At 64.0% G+C, this 19537-nt stretch overlaps 1 protein-coding gene across 3 annotated transcripts in view; it reads right to left on the bottom strand.

Moving 5' to 3' along the window:
• Nucleotides 1-2423: 2423 nt before the first annotated feature.
• PHF2 (PHD finger protein 2) overlaps nucleotides 2424-19537 on the bottom strand; it is a 67145-nt gene continuing 50031 nt past the window's right edge. Inside the window, exons 9-22 of one of the 3 annotated variants that reach the window (XM_046023150.1) lie at nucleotides 19205-19311; nucleotides 18001-18092; nucleotides 16802-16891; nucleotides 15829-16197; nucleotides 14594-14713; nucleotides 14061-14176; nucleotides 13206-13384; nucleotides 13059-13129; nucleotides 12212-12375; nucleotides 7453-7727; nucleotides 6189-6284; nucleotides 5697-5806; nucleotides 4940-5339; nucleotides 2424-4317 (exon numbers count right to left, since the gene is read on the bottom strand). In XM_046023150.1, the coding sequence (XP_045879106.1) occupies nucleotides 4229-4317; nucleotides 4940-5339; nucleotides 5697-5806; nucleotides 6189-6284; nucleotides 7453-7727; nucleotides 12212-12375; nucleotides 13059-13129; nucleotides 13206-13384; nucleotides 14061-14176; nucleotides 14594-14713; nucleotides 15829-16197; nucleotides 16802-16891; nucleotides 18001-18092; nucleotides 19205-19311 (2278 nt within the window). In that variant the 3' untranslated portion in view covers nucleotides 2424-4228. The other 2 variants (XM_046023152.1, XM_046023153.1) reach the window with 2 other exon arrangements.

Here is a 19537-nt window from a genome sequence, read left to right as displayed (position 1 = left end):
ACGCAGTTTAGGACGACGCCGACGGGACCATGCTTCCCCCCTTGCCTGCACTGCAGCGCGCTGACCACTCACTTCTCTGGAGCGGGGGCTGTCCCCTAGGCAGGAGCCCCAGCGCCAACGCCACCCCCTGCCCCTCGCACGCCAGAGCTAACTGAGCTCCCGCGTCCATCACCCGCGGAGGCTGGTTCCCAGCCCTCCCCTGCCCCCTCGTGGTCACTCTCGGTATTTCCCCGAGGCACCAAGGGGGACCCTTCTTTCCTGCTCATTTTGGGACTGGCTCCTCCCCAGGCTCCAGGCACCCAGGGAGGCAGTGGTGCAAAGCGGACCAGCTTGCCCCCAGTGCTGAGGTCCCACCTGCATGGACACGACTCCCAGGGGAGAGGAGCCCTGGGGGGGGCGGAGGGCGGGAGTCCCACGGGAACGTCTCCTGCCTTGGGGCCTTTGCTCCTGTTGCTAACCACATTTTCGTACCCCACCCTCCGCCGCAGGCGCTCCAGGAAACCTCTCCGAAGCCCTTTCTTACCTGGTGGGTGAGCGGGTCCGGGCGCTGACAACACCTGTGCTCTCCTCCAGGCGGGGCAGCGGGCTCCTCCTCTGAGCTCGCGGTGACCTCCTCAGTAAAATGGGCTTCTTGTGGGCCTCGATGTTGGCTCCAGAAGGTCCTCGGCACAGCGCCGGGTACGCAGCAGGCGTTTGCGCCCACGGAGTGCAGCTGAACTCTGAAAGCCGAGCTGGGGAGCAGCGTGCGTATTTACAGGAGGCACGCGGCGCGCGACCTGGCCCCTGTGCCGCCAGACGGACCGGGCCCACTGCAGCAACAAACAGCTCCGCCGGCTCGGACGGCTGGAGTGCAACTTCGTGTTTGCTCTTGGCGACGTCCATGGCAGTCAGGCGGCTCGGTCCAGGACGGTCCTGCTTGGGGCGGGGGGCTCCCCGGGCCCGTGTTCCGCTTATGCTGGCCGCGCTCCCCCCAGGCCGCGGGGAAATGGCGGGCCGGGGCCTCGCGCCAGAACCTTGGTGCGCGCGGCCGCATGCGAGGCTCTAGAGGAGCGAGAGGGCCCGCCCAGCCTCGCGGTGATCCGCACGCACGCACCTGCCCGCGCACGCACCTGCCCGCGCACGCACGCACCTGCCACGTCCGAGCCACGGCTCCGGGGTGGGGCCTCTGACCTCCGGCCCGTGTGGCCTAAGCCCCGGAAGCAGGTGGTGAAATCTGGAAGGAAGCCTGGTGGCCAGAGAGCCAGGCCCTCTGTACGAATGGACTAAGCGGGGTCCCTGGGGGCCCCGTGGACGGGCTGGCCAGGCCCCCCAGCCTGCCCTGCTAGGAGGGTCGGCTGCTGGGTGAGGAACAGGTCTGCAGGCTGTGCTGGGAGCTCGCTCGGCACCCCCCTCCCACTTTACTGTCTGGGGCTATCGGCCACCTACGGAGAAGGGAGGCCGGAGCAGCACCCAGCCCCCGCCGTCCCCGCACAGGCACACCCAGAGATGCAGGCCCGGGGTCTGTGCTCAGACCCAGCCAGGGACCTTGTGGGGACTCACACAGGCAGCCGGAGCCCTGGTGAGGGCAGAGGGCAAGGCCCAGGCACCCAGTAACAGGGTTCCCCAAGGGCAGCCCGGGATGGGGCCTGGGGCACAGAGGATGCTGGGTGGCCCCTGGGAGCTTCTCCCTGGGCCCTGGGCCTCAGAGCCCAGATCCCAGACAACTTTTGAAGGTACAGTCCCAACAGCCGCACAAATGGGCCGGGATGAGGCAGCTGCAAGCAGGATGAGTGGCGGGGGGGGGGGGGGGGGGGGGGGGTGCGGAGGCCACCACTTCGTGTGGGATCCAGCAGAGGAACTGCGGGGTCAGGTACTTGGGGAGAATGCCAGGTCCAAGGGCCCAGAGATGCCTGAGATGTCCAACAGAGGGGTAGCCCCTTCCAGGCAAGAGGATGGGTGCCTGGAGTCCAACCCTGACCCACCCTGAGTTCCCTTGAGGTCCTGGAGGTGCTCAGCCGCAGTGCGGGATGGCGGATGTCTGCCTGGACACCCAGCAGGATGGAGGGAACCAAAGCTCAGACAGGAGGGGCGAGGAGGGCACCAGGTGCTACAGTTCTGTACTTCATAACACATGGCACTTAATGAATTCTGCACCCACCCCCACCCCTGCCCCCATGCTCTCAGCTGTGCCTCTGGAGGCTCCCAATGGATAGATGCCAGGCTTCTAAAGGCTGCCTGTCCCCATGGGCTCTTCTGGCGGCTCCTGCAGGCTGCTGCCAGACGCTGCAGCTTTGGGGTGCTGGGCAGAGCATGCTTTCCGAGGGGATGGCTGGCCCCCCGCGTCCCGGGCCTGGGCCTGTGCCCCCAGCCCGAGGCTCCCTCCCGCCACCCCACCCCCCACGGGAGCCGCCGCTGGCCGATGAGCAGGAATGACACAGACAGGGTTCTGTACAAAACCTGAAATATTTTTACTCTTTTAAAACTTTGATCTAAGTTGCCTTAGACCTTAGGGACTCGATACAAGAGTAATATGAATTGGGAAATAAAACACTTTAATAGCCACGGTAAACTTTGTTAGAAATGTACATGTTGCCAAATAATAATAATAATAAACTTTAAAAAATAAAAGAGAGAGAACAGCTGGATGGCCGGGTTAGATTATATAAATGTTCAACAAGGACGGGAAAGGAAGCCTCGCGGACGCCAGAACGGCACGGTGAGCGCGGCCGGCGCCCGGCAAGCTCGCCAGCCAGCCTTGGGGCCAGGCCTCGCGGACACGGCCCCCGGGGACAGGCGTATAAACAAAGCTCATAAGAAATGTACAAATATAAAAAGCTACAAACATTAATAAATTACAGCATCACAAAACACAGAAACACTTCACAAGGTGCTAAGTAAAATAACTGCATCCCCACCCCCTTCGCCAACGAGAAGGAAAGAAAGAGCTGGTGTCCGAGCCGAAGAGCCCTCTCCCGTCGCGTCCGGAGCGGGTCTCGTGCACGGCTGCTGCTGCAAAGACAGACAGAAGGCTCCACACACACCCACTTGTTTTTCAGGCAATACCTTAGTTCCTAAAAGAAAAAAGTAACACCAACAGGAACAGTAAACAGAAAGAAGGAAGGCAAAAACCAAGTGTTCATCATACTCGGCAAAAAACTCGTATAAATGTTAATGACGGACTCTCTAGAAAGAAATTCCTAAAGATACTTTTACTCTTATAAAAAAGAAGTTATTGAAAAAGCTATTTACACGCTACATTCTATGAAAAATATGCTTCAGGAGATAGATCTAAAATTAAAATACAGGATTGCCTGAGAAACAACTCCAGCCCCTCTGTGTCGACGGGTGGACATTCGGTCCAGGGTCCACCCAGGGACTCGACACCAAACACGGACAGATGACAGACAGACGTGCCGGGCCCCGCGTCCTCGGGCCACCCCGCCGCCATCCGCCCCGCCAGCCGGGGTGTCTCAGCTGAGAAGTGCTTCTCGGAGTGTAGCCAGTGGGGCAGCGGGGGCCCACCCTCATGGCTTAGCCCGGGCTCCTAGGGCCCACGTCGTGGCTGGGCCTGACCCTTCCAGGGGGAACCCAGCACGGCGCCCCCACCTACTAACACACTGACCCTGCTGCCGGCCCCAGCATCCCAAGAAAGGCCCTGGCCGTTCGGGGCATGACACCCACCATCCGGCCCGCCGGCCACCGGCCGGAAAGCATAGAGGCCCCTCTCCTGGCCGGGCTGCATGCTCTCTGGACTGTCTGAGAATCACTTGGGAAGAGTAGGGGGGCACATAAGACCCCACTTTCTCCTCCTCTTCCTCTCTAGTGTTCTTTGCCTTTTTTAAGCCTCTGGAGGCTACCAGCCTGTGGCCAGCTCAGACTCTGGGCCTGGTGAGCTTTGGCTCACTCCTCCTTCCCCAAAGGACTCGTGCTCCCAGCAGAGCTGCAGAAGCCCTGCAATCACACCCACACTCAGGGGTGCCCGGAGGCTCTCCTGAAACTGGAATGGTCCTCAGACGGCAGGGCTGAGTTTCGGGAACTGGTCACTCTAAGCAACTTGAGAAAGGATGTCTGTCCACATCGGTGAGCTCCGCCTGCTGAAGCAACAGATGCTCGTATGGAGGGAGTGGTGGCCGGGAGGGGGCCAGGCCCTCCCCGGGGTGAGGCAGCGTGGCCACCCTCCTGGGGGCTGATGTTCTAGCGGGGCTCCGGGGGTCCTGAGCGGAGCGGAAGGATCCTGGCTTTCCAAACTTTAAAGGAGCAGTTTTCCGTTCCGATGAATTTTCAAAATTTTCCCAAGCCTCTGCTTGGCGGTGGCCATGCCCTTCTTTGTACGTTTTCCTGCAGGTAGGGAAGGAGACGGGAAAATGCCAGGTGAGCGAGAGACCAGAGGAGCCCCTACTGGACCCCCACTGTCTCCGGAAGATGGACCTCCGAGACCTGAGCCCCGGCCACTCCAGACCCTGCAGAACTACCAGTGGCCAGCAGAGTGCCCTGCCTGAGGCTGCACTGATGCAACAGGGAACAGCATCACTCCAGAGTGAGGCCCATCCTACCACCTGGCAGCAGGAGCCACGCTCCTTGTGTCCATGGCCAGCTGGGCCTTACGGCCAGGATGCAGGCAGATCAGGGGCCTGGGGAGAGTGAGGATCCAAGGGACCTAGTCGGCAGTCCCACCGCCAAATCACACAGGGGAGCCTGGATCCCCTCACGCCCCACCCAGAGAACTCTCAGCAAACAGCTAATCGCACCCCAACTCCAAGCCAGGCTCCAGCGCCGAGGCCACCAGCCCAGCCTCTGCCCCATGAGGGACCATAGCTTTTGGTCTTGAGAGGGACCGTTTCTTCCCCACACAGGCCAAGCACGTGGCTATAGACACGGGGCCACGGTGGGACAGAGCAGGCCCGCGGTCCCTGCAGAGCTGACGGGGAGCAGGGCTGCTCAGGGCACGCAGGCACGGTACCTTTGGCAGCGGTGTTGTTGGGGGATGACGCAGAGGGCCGCCTCTGCGTGAGGAAGACCCCAGGGGCCATGGGCTGGGAGGCACGGCCAGCCTGGGCCCCTGAGAAGGCTCCGGCTGCGGTGTACTCGTGATCCGCCAAGCTGCTGCTGTGCGCCTCCGCCGGGGGCTCGGGCGAGCTGCCCTCCTGTGAGGCCTGGCTGCTGGCCGTGCTGGTGGAGGCCGGGGTGGTGGAGGCCGGGGTGGTGGAGGCCGACGTGGCAGAGGCGGACGTGGCGGAGGCCGACGTGGCGGAGGCCGACGTGGCGGAGGCCGACGTGGTGGAGGCCGAGGCCGAGGGGGAGGGGGTGTTGGGAGCCGGCTTCCTTTTGGTGTTCTTTTTCTTTCGGCTCTTCTGCTCCTCCTTTGAAGGAAGCACAGGAGCCAACTTAAGAGCTGGTCCCCAGTGGCAAAAAGGGACAGCCCCACGCCCATTCACCACAATCCCCAGAGAAGCGCCGGGGCCTGCACGCAGACCAGCATGCCCCCTGCACGAGGGGACGGGTCCTCTGCCCCCTCACACCCCTCACCTCCCCAACCGACTCAGAGCTGCCGGGGGACCCACTGCCAGCTCCCACCTCCCCAGCTGCCCACTGCCAGGGCTCAGCAGTACTCAGACGTCCCCAACCATGTGACAGCTCCCAGCCTGGGCGGGCTGGCCATAGGGCCGGAAGGAGCAGAGGCATCTGGGAGCCTGAGCCCAGGCAGGGTCCCTCCTCACCTGCTGGGACAGCTTGGCGGCGGCAGCTGCCAGCCCGGTCTCGATGGAGGCTACTCTGGTGCCCTCACGCACAGGCCTGTCCTGCCTTGGCACTGACGGGCCGACCCTCGCTGTGGGAGAGAACACCACCCTGCCTCGAGCGGCCACCCATCCCCTGAAACACCCCCCAGCCTCCTTGACCCTGCCTCAGTCTGTCCCCGAGCCACGGGGAGGGTCAACATGAGCCCCAGTGGGAAGGGCCCCCACGCCAGCAAGACGGGAGAGCAGGCAGGGGGTCACACGGGCAGTGGACCAGACCTCCACCCCACAGGCTGCCACGACCCAGCCAGCTGCAAAGACGGGATGAACGAGGTGAAGGGCTGGCCTCCTCAGAGCCCAGTCAGGCTCCCGCAGGCAGCCAGGCCCACCAGCGCCCCTCACAGTGCCAGGGGGCCCAGAGCTCTCGAGCCAGAGGGACGGGCAGGGGATGCGCTGCCCAGCCCCCGGCACTACCTGTGGGACTGTAGGGAGCATCGTCAGAGCCTTTCCTCCGCTTGGACCGGGACTTGAAGACCGGACTGTCCTCGTCAGACTCCAGGGAGGGGTAAACTAGGGGGGCAGGGGGAGAAAGGCCTGAGCCGGCGGTGCCACGGGGGGATGGGGGCTTCAGGTAGGCCCCACGCACAGGCCCAGGCAGCCCCAGGGAGGGCAGGGATCGCTCAGACAAGAGGCCCTGGCAGCCCCCACAGGTCCCGCCCCAGCCTGGCTGCAGTGTCCACTGTGCTTCCTTCTGCCGCTGTCAGCGAAGAACACATCCCAAGTCCACCGGAGGCCGCTGTCCCCGCGAGTCTCTGATGACGGGGCCCCATCCGGGAGCCCTGGGCGACTCCCAGGGGCCTCCCCTACAGCTGTGTCCTCGCACCCAGGGCCTGCCCACCCCCGACAGGAGGCCAGAAAAGGGGCTCCTTGCTTCAGTCCATCTGTCCCCCAGCTGGGGCCGGGCCAGCCTCCCCAGGAGGGCGCTCCAGGGGCAGGAGTGTGGGCGCAGGCATCAGGACCACACGAAAGGCAGACCCTGCACCCCCGGGGCCGGCATGCCGCTGTGGCACCCTACACATCCCCGAGGGGCAGGCCGAACACGCGGGCAGGTGCGCATTCCTGAGCCCTGCATGCAGGGCCTGGAGGGCTGGGGTGGGGCGTGAGGGGTCATGCCCCCCTCAGATGTGGGCCACTCTGGGCCTCGGTGTTGTCATCCACAGAGACACGCAGGGCAGAAGGGGTCTCAACGTGTCTGTGCATAGAGGGTCACGTGGGGGGTGGCTGGGCGGGTCCTCAGAAGGCAGCATGGGAATGGCCCCTCAACCCAGCACGCCCCCTCCCAGGTCCCTGCCCAGGGGCACCACGGCCATGGGCACACAATGCCCCCTGCACCCGCATTCACAGCAGCAGTGTCCACAGTGGCCAAGGGGAGGAAGCCACCGAGGTCTACCGGCAGCGGACATGGGCACGTGTGGGGCCGTGAAGGGCCCGTGAAGGACCGCCTGCACCCGGGACCCGATGCACGCCGACGGGGAGACCCGGGGCCGGGCCAGGGCGGATTTCCTTCTGGGTGGTGACTACCGCACGCCCTCCACCGAGTTACATGCTTCCTCGGGCCGACTTCTCCGTGTCCTAAAGAACGGCCAGGGGTTGGCACAAGGACAAGCCCCAGCGGGACCGTGGAGAGGCCCCTCCCAGGGGGCAGGCCAGAGCCCGCCCGCACCCCCACGGGGCTCACCGTAGTCTGAGTCCTTGAAGCAGGCGTCTAGGTGGTCCTGCTCCTCTTCATAATCGTCCAGGGCCACGCTGTTCTTGGCTGCCCGCTTCAGCAGCCGCTTGCCCACACTCTTGCCACCACCCCCGTTCTTCCGGGCACCGTGGGCCACCAGTGAGCTGCCCTTGGCCTGGCCGGCGCCCCACGTGGTCTGCAGGCAGGAGTCAGAGGCCTGCAGGTTGGCCATGGACAGCATTCCCTGAATGGCTTCCTGCGTGCTGGGGGAGGCTGGGGGCTGGCTGGAGGCACAGAGAGACAGGCACTCAGCCCACGGCCCACGGCACTCGGCCCCCGGCCCACGGCACTCAGCCCACAGCCCACGGAACTCGGCCCACAGTCCACGGCACTCAGCCCACAGCTCATGGCACTCAGCCCACAGCCCACAGCACTCAGCCCACGGCCCATGGCCCATACCCCATGGCCCAGCCCACATCTCCCATGGCCCAGCCCACATCTCCCATGGCCCACGGCATTCAGCCCACAGCCCATGGCCCACGGCACTCGGCCCACAGCCCACAGCACTCAGCCCACGGCCCATGGCCCATACCCCATGGCCCAGCCCACATCTCCCATGGCCCACGGCATTCAGCCCATAGCCCACAGCCCATGGCACTCAGCCCACAGCCCATGGCACTCAGGTCATGGCCCATGGCACTCAGGACATGGCCCACGGCACTCGGTCCACAGCCCATACCCCATGGCTCAGCCCACAGCTCATGGCCCACAGCATTCAGCCCACAGCCCGTGGCCCATAGCACTCAGCCCACAGCCCATGGCACTCAGTCCACAGCCCATAGCCCACAGCACTTGGCCCACGGTACTCAGCCCATAGCCCATGCCCCAAAGCCCATGCCCCACAGCACTCAGCCTATAGCCAACAACCCATGCCACTTAGCCCACAGCCCAGAGCCCACGACACTCAGCCCAGAGCCCACGGCATTCACCGCATATAGCCCAAGGCACTCAGCCCACAGCTCATGGCTCTCAGTCCATGGCACACATACTCTGCCCACAAACCCACGACCCATAGCACGCAGTCCATGGCCCACAGCACTCAGCTCACAGCCCACAGCACTCCATCCAGGCCCACAGCCCACGCACCCTCCCACCAAGTGGCCAGAAGAGAGCTTGGGGTACAACATAGTGGTAGCTAATGACTACCACTTAGCAAAGGCCAGATCTCTGCCCCCACACTCTTCAGGGACAGAGAAGGGTGTGCACAGGGGACGTAAGGAGACGTGAGGGAGAGGAAGGGGGCCGAGAGAGAGGGATGTCCACTCCCGTCTCTGATCACAACTATTCTCTCCCCCCTGTTCTTCACCTGATGGCCACACAATAGCTCAGATCCTTTCCCAATGCCACCTCGTGCTGACCTGACACCAGCACCCACTGCCCCCAGGGCCCTGCCACACCCTCTTTGCCCGCCCCCCCCCCCTCCCCCAGCTATACCAGCTCCCCTCCCTCCGGGATCCAGTGAGGCTGTGCCACCACGTGGCCCCGTACTCTCTGCTGGCCTGGGCTCTGGGAAGGGGAGGCAGGCCCTCCCCACCCCCGTGCACAGCAGGGTCCTGGATATGGCTAGATGGAAAGAGCTCTCCAAGCCCAGGCCCGGGCTCCTCCGGAAGCTTCACTCTCCTTCTCATCCCAGCAGACCCTCCCATGGGATCCTGCTGGGCCTCCTCGGGGGACCTCCTCAGCTCATCCCAGGAAGCTCCCAGTGGCCCTGGCCCAGCAGGCAGCTCCCCTCGGGGGCCGTTTCTGGCCCTTGTCCTTGCCCATCATCCCAGGCTGTGGGCCACTGGGACTAGGACAGCCCACCCTGGCCTGCAGGGCCCCCAGCCAAACCGCTGCATCGGCGCTCCTCAGCAGACCCTCCTTCCACTCTCTGGACCCCCAGGAGACAGGAGCAGGAGCCAGATATGGGGTGGGGGACCCATAGGCCCGCTTCGGCCTCCTCCCCAGCACAGACCCAAAAGGCCCAGGGAGCAACTGCAGGGCCCCATCCTATGTCTGACCTCCAGCAACCCCCACCCTGTCTGCCCCATGTGCCCCCCAGGGGATCAACCAACTTGCAGGGCTACTGTGACCCCAAAGCAATACCCAAAGTGTCAGTGCACACAGACCCTCCTGGGGGTTCTGCAGCATGTACACCTCATCGGCTCTCACGCCACGCCCCCCGACCCCCGCCACCAAGTGCTGGATGCACGTTTAGTAAGACCGTTAAAGTGAAAGGGGCCATGTGTTCCCACTCAGAAATGAGAGCTTCCCAGGCCTAGGGCTGGAGGGCTGGGGGAGACCGAGTTGGCCCCCAGGGAGCACAAACACAGAGCATCCCCCCAGGTCCTGGGGGCCCCGTGAAACAAGCTGGGACAGAAGCTGTCCTGCCGGTCATACCTGGGGTCCAGGCCAAGGACTCTGGCCTCCTCCCACAGGCAGCCCTCCACAAACACCACCTCCCCGGGCCCCACCCCAGACACACTGGACCACAGTGTTCTGGTTTCTACTGGAACCAAATAAGACGGCAGTTCCAAAACCAGAAGAGCGGGAAAATGAGTCTGGGCAGACCCCCTGCAGAGTCGGGAGCTCCTGGCCCCTCCGCCCCACCCCCGTGACGCAGCCTGCCCCGTCCAAGCTGCGTGGCCAAAGGACTGTCCAGGTCCGACAAGGAGCACACGGCGTCTCATTGCTGCACCAGACCGCCGGCCTGCACGGACACAGCAGGAGCCCCCAGCGGGCCAGCATCCATGACGCTCGGCTCGCGGGCGTGGATGTGGCCCCACCAAGGCTGGGAAGACACCAGGCTTCCCACAAGGACGGGCTGGCAGGGGGCCAGGACACCCACCGCGAGTGTCCCCCCGGAGCCGGCGTGGTCCCAGCCCAGCTCCGCTACCCCCCGAGAGGAGGCCAGTGGAGCCCAGGGCCGCACGTGGCACAGGCCGCCGGTCTATCCACACGGGGCCGGCGAATCAAGGAGCAAAGTCGAAGCAACACACATGGAAAATAATCTCTTAATCCTCCAATTATCATACCAAAATCCTCTCCCCTCACCCCCAGCAGTAAACACTCCACAACCATCCACAAGAAATTAACATATTTCCCTCTATTTTTTTTTCAGCTGTTTTTTTCACAACAGCGAAATCTTAAAACAGAGCAAACGGACCATCAAAAACTGACCGGCTCTCCGAACGGGAGACTGGGAAGAGGAACCGCCCGCGGCGGGCAGCAGGGGGTGGGCCTGGCAGGCACGTGTGCACACACACGGGCTGGCGTGAGGGCACATGTGTGTGTCTGCAAAGCCGTGAGCAGCACGCCCACACGCTGGCCACCCTCCTCCCTGAGGCTGAGCCCATGCCACAGGGCCTCTCCTGGAAGGGGGGTCACAGGCCGACTGTCCCCAGCACAGGGGCCTCAGGCCAGGGTCCTGCCATAGCACGTCTGCCCGAGAGGGGACTGCACATGGACAGAAACCCCTGGGCCCTGAGCGGGAGCGCACACCCGGAGGGCTACCAGGAGGGCTGCCAACACCCCCAGCCCCCTGTTGCGCCCCCAGGGAGAAGGTGTCTCTGGCTGTCTGGGAACCCAGCCCAGCGCACGCCACAGACATTCCCGAAAGAAGGCCAGCCGTTTCACCAGCAGAAGCCCTTCCCAACACGGCCTAATCCGCCTCCCTGGGCTCCAGTGTGTCTGACACCGGCCGGGGGTGTGGCCTCCTCGCCAGCTCGTGCCGCTCTGGGACCTCGATTCTGGACACAGGTTTGGAGGTCGAGGGGGCCGAGCACCCCGGAGGCCGTGCGAGCCCCACCTTCCTCAGGCAGGTCACCCCTGCCTGACGTCACTGCCCAGCACGGGGGGCCTTCTGGAGTCCCCACCCCCGGGGTCCGTCATCAGGCAGGCGGGGGATTCTGGTCCTGCCTGGGCCACCTCCTGGCAGCGTGCCCTTGACCCAGCTGTCCTGCGTGGGAGTCTGCTGCTGTCCCAAGGACGAGCAGGGCAGTAGAGGTCCCCTGCTGGGGACGGCCTGACCCCTCAGTTACATCTGTGGTACTTGTGAAAATCCCCTGTAAGAAAAACCGACCACAAAGCTTAAAAACCAAGTGTAACTGGATGGAGAGACCTCAACCGGGACCATCACCAGAGAAACGAGCGGGGGCCCGTCATCCAACCATGCGTGGAGGGGTCCGTCCATTTCTCTCCCATCAGGGGCCTGGGCTGGGCAGGACTCGGCCAGAGGGACCTTGCCACCCGGGCCTCCCCGGCTGCAGTGAGGGGGCTCCCTGGACATACCCGTGGCTCGGGGGCCATCTGGCTTGGGGGTGGTCACCTGGGAACCCAGCAGATCCAGCCCCACCTCTCGGCTCTTCTGTCCCCAAGCTCGGAGGCGACCATCTCCCTCCCTGCAGGGTGAGGTCTCTGCCGCCTTGGGTCCCAGAGACACCAAGTGCCCTTGACCAGAGCCCAGCCAGGCTCCTCCACAGACCCCCAGGGAGGGCAGCCCCTAGGGACGTCTCTCAGTCTCCCCCATCTACGCGTCCAGGAGCTCCACAGACCCTGGGGGCCAGCAGACGGCCCCCACTCATCGCCCTGGCGGTCCGGTACCATCCCAGCTGGGGCGGAGTCCTGTCCTGGCTGCCCTGACTCTGGACGAGGGCCCAGGGTGCCCCCTCATGCCCACTGCCACAACCACCACGCCCCACCTTGCACATGGCCCGGGCCCTCTGCACACCTGTTGGGGTTGTACTCAAGCGCTCCGACCTCCTCGCTGGCCTGCAGCAGGTCCAGGATGCCCGCCGCCGAGCCCACGCCCTCCTTCTTCACTTTGGCGTTGCGGGCGGGCTTGGTGTCCGTGTCGATGTGCAGCGAGCCCTCGTCAGAGGAGTCGTCACTCTGCTGCGGGGATGAAGCCACAGGTCAGAGGCAGTTTGGGGGAGAGCTACTGTTTCCCTTTGGCCATAAAAAGACGTTTCTCCAAGTCTGTGAGGAACGAGCCCTTGCAAAGAGCACCGCGGGCAGGGCTGGAGTCAGGGCTTTCTGCTGGGACTGCCAGCCTGCCCCAAAGGGCACAGCGATCTTCACGCCCTGCCCTGTGGCCCCACGAGCCCCAGTTCTGACCACAGGTGCCAGAGGAGCCGTGTGGCTGGGCGGGAAGCAGATAGGAGCTCATGCCCGCGCTCGGGGACCCCAGTCAGGCCCTGGCTGCTGGCACTGTGGGGACCCTGGCCTCCTTGGAAAGAGCCTCCGTGTCCTGGGTTGGAGGTGGCCTGACTTCAGCCCCCACAGGGCAGAGCAAGGCCTGGCCCCGCATCTCCCCATTTGTTATCTTCGAGAGCGGGGCGGCCACTCACTGAGACCCACAGACTTCCGTGTGCTCCGTCTTCATCCCTCCTCTGTGGGGCCCCTGGCCAGAACCTGGGCCACCCTCCCCATGAAAACGCCTGAGACAAGGCAGAAGATGACCCCTTTCGCAGCCCCCATGCAAAGCCATGAGCCCTGTCCCACCGCCTGGCAGCACGGCCCGAGAAAGGGAAGGACCCCCGGCTCGGCCTCCTGGGGCCCGGCACCCACGTCCTTACCTTGTAGAGTGCTGAGTCCAGCTTTGGCTTCGTGGCGGGCGTGGGCAGCGGCTCCTTCCCGTCCAGCAAGACTGAAACACAGCACACGTGCGTCTGGCAGAGGCCTCGGGAGGATGGCCCGCTCCCCACCCTCACTCCCTCACTCACAAGACAGATCTCTCCTGGGGGCGCTCCTCTTCCTCCTGATGGGAAACTCGTCGATCTTGAGCTCCCCGTCGTCCGACACGTACTCGTACTCGTCCCGCACTGGCTGGGGCTTGTCCTCCTTGAAGCTCTGCACGGCCCCAAACATGCCTGGGCTGGGCTGCGGCTTGAGGGCCTTGGAGCTGGGGAGGCACGAGTGAGTGATTCGGTGCTCCCCCTGCACTCCATCCTGGGCCTCAGAGGACCAGCCGCTGGCCACACACGTCCCCATCCCGCAGCCTCCTCCCAGCCACTGTGGCCCCAGCGAGGACGGCGCGTGGCTCCAGGGTGCATGCCCGGCCCTGTCTTGGGCTGTTAGAAGGGGTGGCTGGCTTGCCAAGCTGGTCGGCAGACACACTCCCATTCACAGTCTAGAACACAGACGTGCCCACTCTCACACACACACGCCCCTCCAGGCTGGGTGCTCCACCTCACAGCTCAGTGCCCCCTCCTCCAGGAAGCCCTCCTGATTTCTCAGGCCCCAGAGATTTTCCCTCCATAGCCCCCATCTCAGCCATAATTCTAGGTACATTTGAGAACACCGGGTTCACACTGATCTCTGGGCCCAAGGCCAGGACCCTGACCCGCCCTACCCAGCCCAGGACAGCAACTGGGGTAACAGCCGCGGAGTCACACTCTTCCCCTCTGCGCCCCCCCCCACCCCCACCCATCAGAGCCATCAGTCCGGGAGGCAGGGAAGGGGTCCGCCTGCTCAGGAGGTGCCTCACCTGGGAAGCCCTCCATGAGGGCATGTGTGTGTGTGGGGGGGGGGTGCACGTGTGACGGGGGAGGGGCACGTGTGCACGAGGATGCACATACCCCAGCAGTCTCTTGTTGAAGGAGAATGAGAACTTGGGGTCCTTGCCCCCTGACAAAGGGCACTTCTCCAGCCTCTGCTCTTCCTCCATCTTCAGTAGGGAGTCAGGTTTGCTGTTCTGAAAAGCAAACCCAGGACCATCCTTGAGTCCCACACAGGCAACCAGTGGGCAGAGGTGCTGGGACGGGCCAGCCTCCTCCCTCTGACCATATCATCCTGGCAACCCCCTTCTCTGCAGTCCCTGCACGGTTCAGCTCCAGGGAGTGTGAGTTCAAGGCAGGCTATCCATCAACTCAGACAGTGAGGCACTTGGCCCCTTCGGCCAGAAGACACCCGACCCTACAGACGATGGCCCCACAGAAGGCACACTTACACCCACGCCTTCACTGCCTGCCCTGGGGACAGAAGGAAACACGCCTCCACTCATACCACCAAGCCCATGCACACCCCCATACACCCCCTTCTCGCAGAACACAGCCCCCCAGAGGGCAGGTCCACACACCTGCACACACCTGTGCGCATGCACACGCCTCACCTTGTACTTCCACTTGGCTTCTGACTTGCTCTTAGTTTGCTCTCGGATTTCTAGCCTCTCCATGTCATTCTGCGAGCTGATTGCCTCCTTGTTGGGCACACTCAGGACACTCTTTGTGGCCTAGGAAACAGCAGTCATGACCCAGCAGTGGACGTGGGAGGGTGTCGAGGATCCCCGAGGCTACAGGGCAAAGCAAGAGCCACACAGCACAGAGCCCCTGCCGCCCGCAGCCTCACATGCAGCGGCCCATCCAGCCATGCATCCGTCCATCATCCATCCGTCCATCCGCCTACCCATCCCCCCATCCACCATCCCACTCATCCATCCTTCCATACACCCATCCACCTACCATCCCATCCACACTTGTCCATCCTTCCATCCCATCCATTCACTCACCCATCCAGTCATCCATCCATCCACTCATCCATTTACTCATCCATCCATCCACCCATCCATCTACCCATCCACCTATCCACCATCCCACTCATCCATCCATCCACCCACCCATCCCTTCCACCCAACCACCCACCCAACCATTCATGCACTCTCCCCCTTCTTTCCTTCCTTCCTCTCTCCCCCTTTCCTGCCATCCATCCATCCATTTGTTCATTTGTTCGTTCATCCATTCTCTTTGCCTTGAGGATGAGAAAATTGATGTGCCCCAGTGCAGCCCTGTGATGCTGGCCCTAGTGAGCTTGGTAAGCCGGGGCCACCACTGACCCGCCCCCACCCCCAGCTAAGAAGTGAGTAACAACCTCCCACTAGCAGGAAGTCACTCAGTGAGGCTTGGTCTTGGGCTCGTGGCCCCGAAGCCCACACTTTAGGGCCTCTGGTCATACTGGTAGGTCCCCAGGGCCAGGTCCGCCTCCCTCACTGCCTGTAGGGGCTCAGGCCCCTCCAGTAACTGCCCACATCATCAGTCCCCTTTCCGCCTCCCTACTACCCTCCACTGGGCACTGGCCCACCTTCAGATGACAGCCAGTGCGTGGGCCCCAGAGACGATACAGCCAGCTCGTCCCCCCAAGCAACCCTGTGTGGTGCCCCCACCTCATCCCAGCGCAGACCCCATTGCCTTCCCTCTGAGGCTCTCTCCCCGCTGCGCCAAGCTCCCTGGGGCACAGCCCACCCACCCCAAGCCTCCAGCACAAGGACTCCACAGCCCCAGCTCCACCCGGCAGAGGAGACACCTGTGGAGCTCCGGCTCCGCCCACAGGCGGCAGGGCAGGGCTCCCTACCTTGCCTTTCTTGGGAGGCTCAATCTTGGTCAGCGCCTCCTTGGTGTGGGCCTCCAGCAGGTCCAGGTTGGGGATGGTGGGTGAGGTCGCGCCCCTGCACTTCTTCCCTTTCTTCTTGCCCCCATCCTTGAGCTTCAGTGGCTTGGGGGGCTTCGGGGGTTTGGGGGGTTTGGGGGGCTTGGGAACTTTGGACGGCTTGGGCATCTTCACGGTTTGGGGAGTCTTTTTTTTGGACACTTTCTCCAGGAAGGACCGAGGAGGGCTGGCCTCAATAGGGGATGGGGGCTCCTCTTTCTCCCGATCCCCGAAACAGACTTCATCTGAGGAGATGGCGGGGGTCACTTCGGGTCGGGCGGCCTTGGAGGCGTTCTAGGGAAAGGAGAAGAGGAGCTGGCCCGCCGCCTCCCTCCAGCAGGGCCTCAGCCCGGGCTGTGGCAGACGCTCCAACAGAAAGGACCTCCGCCACACTGTCATACAACACATCTGTCTACGCCGCCCACTGGACATGCTCACATCTATCCTACAGCATCGTGTGACACGCTCACACCTGTCCATACCGCTGTGTGACACGCTCACACCTATCTACACTCACACCTGTTACACCATCGTGTGACACATTCATCTACATTACCCGTGTGACAAGGTGCCATCTGTCTACACCATCAGCCACCCCCTACCTCCTTGGTGGAGCCCACCATTCCGCCCCACGGCACGGAGAGGCTGGGAGCAGTCAGGCTCACGCAGGCGGGGTCTCCAGCGGCTGGAACTTGTCCTGCCTCCAGACCCCTCCCCACCCGCCTGGGGAGCTCTGGCTGGGAGGCCACGGGCAGCCACAGGTGCCTCGGAGTCCCCATCACACCAGTGACGCTGCCCCAGAGGGCCGCGGGAGGAGCCATCTCAGACATGGCTGTCCCTGGCAGGCAGGCAGAGGGTCCCCCGGCCGGGGCTGGCAGTCCCCCTGGGTCAGTCCTACCTCGCTAAGGCGGATCTCTTTGGCGAGGTCTTTGATGAGCTGGGAAGGTTTGAAGTGCTCCGGGAGCTCGTCCTCATGCTCTGCCAAAGCCTGAAGGGCAGCACGTGGGGCCGGCAGTCAGCCGCCCAGTCCGGAGCCGACGTCCACCCTCCGCAGGCCGTGCTGCCCCAGCCCCTTGCCACTCACAGGGTCCCCGAGCAGGCTCGACAGCCGAGATCCTGATTCACCCACACTGTCCCTCCAGGTCCTCTCCTGCCTAACAACCCAGACGCCCGCCGCCCAGACGGGCACGTGAGAAGGGCTGCCGCAGGCCGAGACTGGCTGCATGGGTCCTGCACCAGTCAGCCGCTAGCTGGACATCAGCCCGTAAGAGGGCCCTGCCACCAGCCCTCTGCACAGGGGAGTAACAGGGTCCCCGAGAGGATGAGGTGCCGAGGCCACCACCAGCTGGGCAGTGATACGGGCCATCCTCTCTTGCTGCGCACAAGGCTGTTCCATTGGCCACATGGCTGAGGTGAGGGAGGAGGGACACCAGATACGGTTCCAGGCCTTGAGGCCAGATATGTGGCTGTAGGACAGCCCTGGGAGGTCACCAGACAGCACTGCTGGGAGGCCATGATGGGGACAGGGCAGTGCTGCCGGGAGGACCATGGGGACAGGGTAATGCTGCTGGGGACCCTGGGGGGGGACAGGGCAGTGCTGCTGGGGGTGGCCTGGGGGGGACAGGACGGTGCTGCTGGGGGGGACCTGGGGGGGACAGGGCAGTGCTGCTGGGGGGGGCTGGGGGGGCACTGGGCATACCATCAGGGGTAACTTGGCGGGGAAAATGCCATATACTACGGGGGCCACAATGGGGAGACTCAGTACAAAGGAAGGCCCACATCCGAGAGTAAAGCCCACTTCTGAGCCGATGCCTAAGCTAGCCACGGAAGCCAAGAGGCTCTTCCCTGTCCCGCCCTGAACCTAACCCTGCCCCACCCCGCGCGTGCACTCAGCGCCCTCTCCACCCCGCACCCTCCTCCCACGGACTCTCCAGGCCCCTGACCTCCATCCCTCAGGTCCTGCTCTGCTTCCCAGCTCCCCTGCCGCTGCTACGGGTGGGCAGGGGACACCCAGCAAAGGAAGGACCAGCACTGGGGAGGGCACCCCACCAGCCACGCTCCCCTCCAGTTGGGGACACACTTGGCCCACATCCCTACCTGCTTTTTCGTCCATGATCTAAAAGCACCATTGAGAATTTTAGCTCCTTGGACTAAATGAGGGGGCAGCTGCTTCCCAGACTTGTGAGAACCTGGTGGGTAAAGGGGCTGGGTCAGGGGAGGGTGGCCGCCTAGGGGCGACCTCACAGGGCCGGGAGGGGGCAGGGTCAGGGCGGGACCTCCACCCACTGCCACCCGCCCAACTGCCAACGGTCCCTCTTGGAACCTCGGGGCCCTGTCCGAGACGCCCTGTGCAGGGCAGGACAGCCCTCCCACTGTCCATTCGCCGGGGCCCCCAGGCAGGCAGCCCAGCTCGCCCCTGCCTGTCCCCTGGCCCACCGGAGTGAGGGGCCACGGTGTACCCACTCCTCATGTGCTCCTGCACAGCTGTGGTGGCTGGGACTCCCCTGTGGCCACCGGGACAAGCCTCGCCCCTGAGACACCCTTGGGGGCTGGGCGAGCCCCACAGAAAAGGGACAAGGTGCCCCCCCCTTCTGGCCAGGATGCTGCAGGCAGAGCCGCCAGACCTCTCAGCCACCAGGTCGCCGGCTGCTTCTCGGGGCCCCTGGCAGAGGGGCGGGCCCAGCGGGTCAGCGGTCGCCCTGTCGGACCATCCCGGGGTGTGGCTCCGCCGTCACTGCTCCTGTCCCACCTCCCTGCCATGAGCCCCAGTGTGGCCCCCGCAGGCTCCCTCCTAGGCACGCCCTCTGCCAGGGTGAAGCCCAGGGATCTCGAGATGGGGACGGACAAGACAAGATCAAGGTCCACCTCTTTAGCTTTCCCAACTCAGGCGGGAGCCAGTGTACAAAGGGCTCCGGACCAGGGGGCTTCAGCCTGCAGGGGGGACGCAGCCCGGCCGCTGGGAGCCAGGCACCCACCCTGAAGGCGGGGGAGGAGGGCGGGCATGCCACAGGGGTCCCTCAGCTTGCAGCCAGGGCCTCTCGACTTCCCCAGGGAGCCCCACCAGCCACCTTGTGAGGCGACACACGCCAGGCCGGGGCACACACGCCCCAGCCAGCATTCTTAACAAAACACCAATAGCCCCGCGGGCGCCATCCAGCCTCACGCTGCGCTGCAGGGCTCAACCCGGACCGGGTCTGGCCACATGAAGGCCCAGCCATCACCCACCCCCACGCCCCCGAGCTCCGCATGCCAAGCAGCCACCCGGAGCCACCGTCAGAGATGCCAACCTGCACACCCGTACCTTTGAACGCCTCCAGCAGGTGCTTCCCCATGTACCAGCAGGCAGTTTCAAAGTTGGGAAACTGAGTCAGGCTGCCCAGTTTCAACCTCCTTTCCACCTCATATGCTCTGGAAACCATAGCAAAGAATTGTCCAGGGCATTCGGCTCTGAGCAGGTGAACTGAGGGTGAACCCCCGTCACGGCCACAAGGCCACACCAAGGCTACGCCACTCGGGGCTCCCCTCTGCGGCAGGGTGGAACAGGGGACCACGTGGGAATGAGCGCCCTGTGTGAGGGTGAGCCTGTGGGCCAGTGCCCAGGGAGAGGCCTTTCAACTCACCCGTCACCCTCTAA

The sequence above is a fragment of the Meles meles genome, chromosome 11 (assembly GCF_922984935.1).
Source record: "Meles meles chromosome 11, mMelMel3.1 paternal haplotype, whole genome shotgun sequence".
NCBI lineage: Eukaryota > Metazoa > Chordata > Mammalia > Carnivora > Mustelidae > Meles > Meles meles.
The sequence above is the reverse complement of the archived record's forward strand: the minus strand, read 5'-3'. Positions and strand labels throughout refer to the sequence as shown.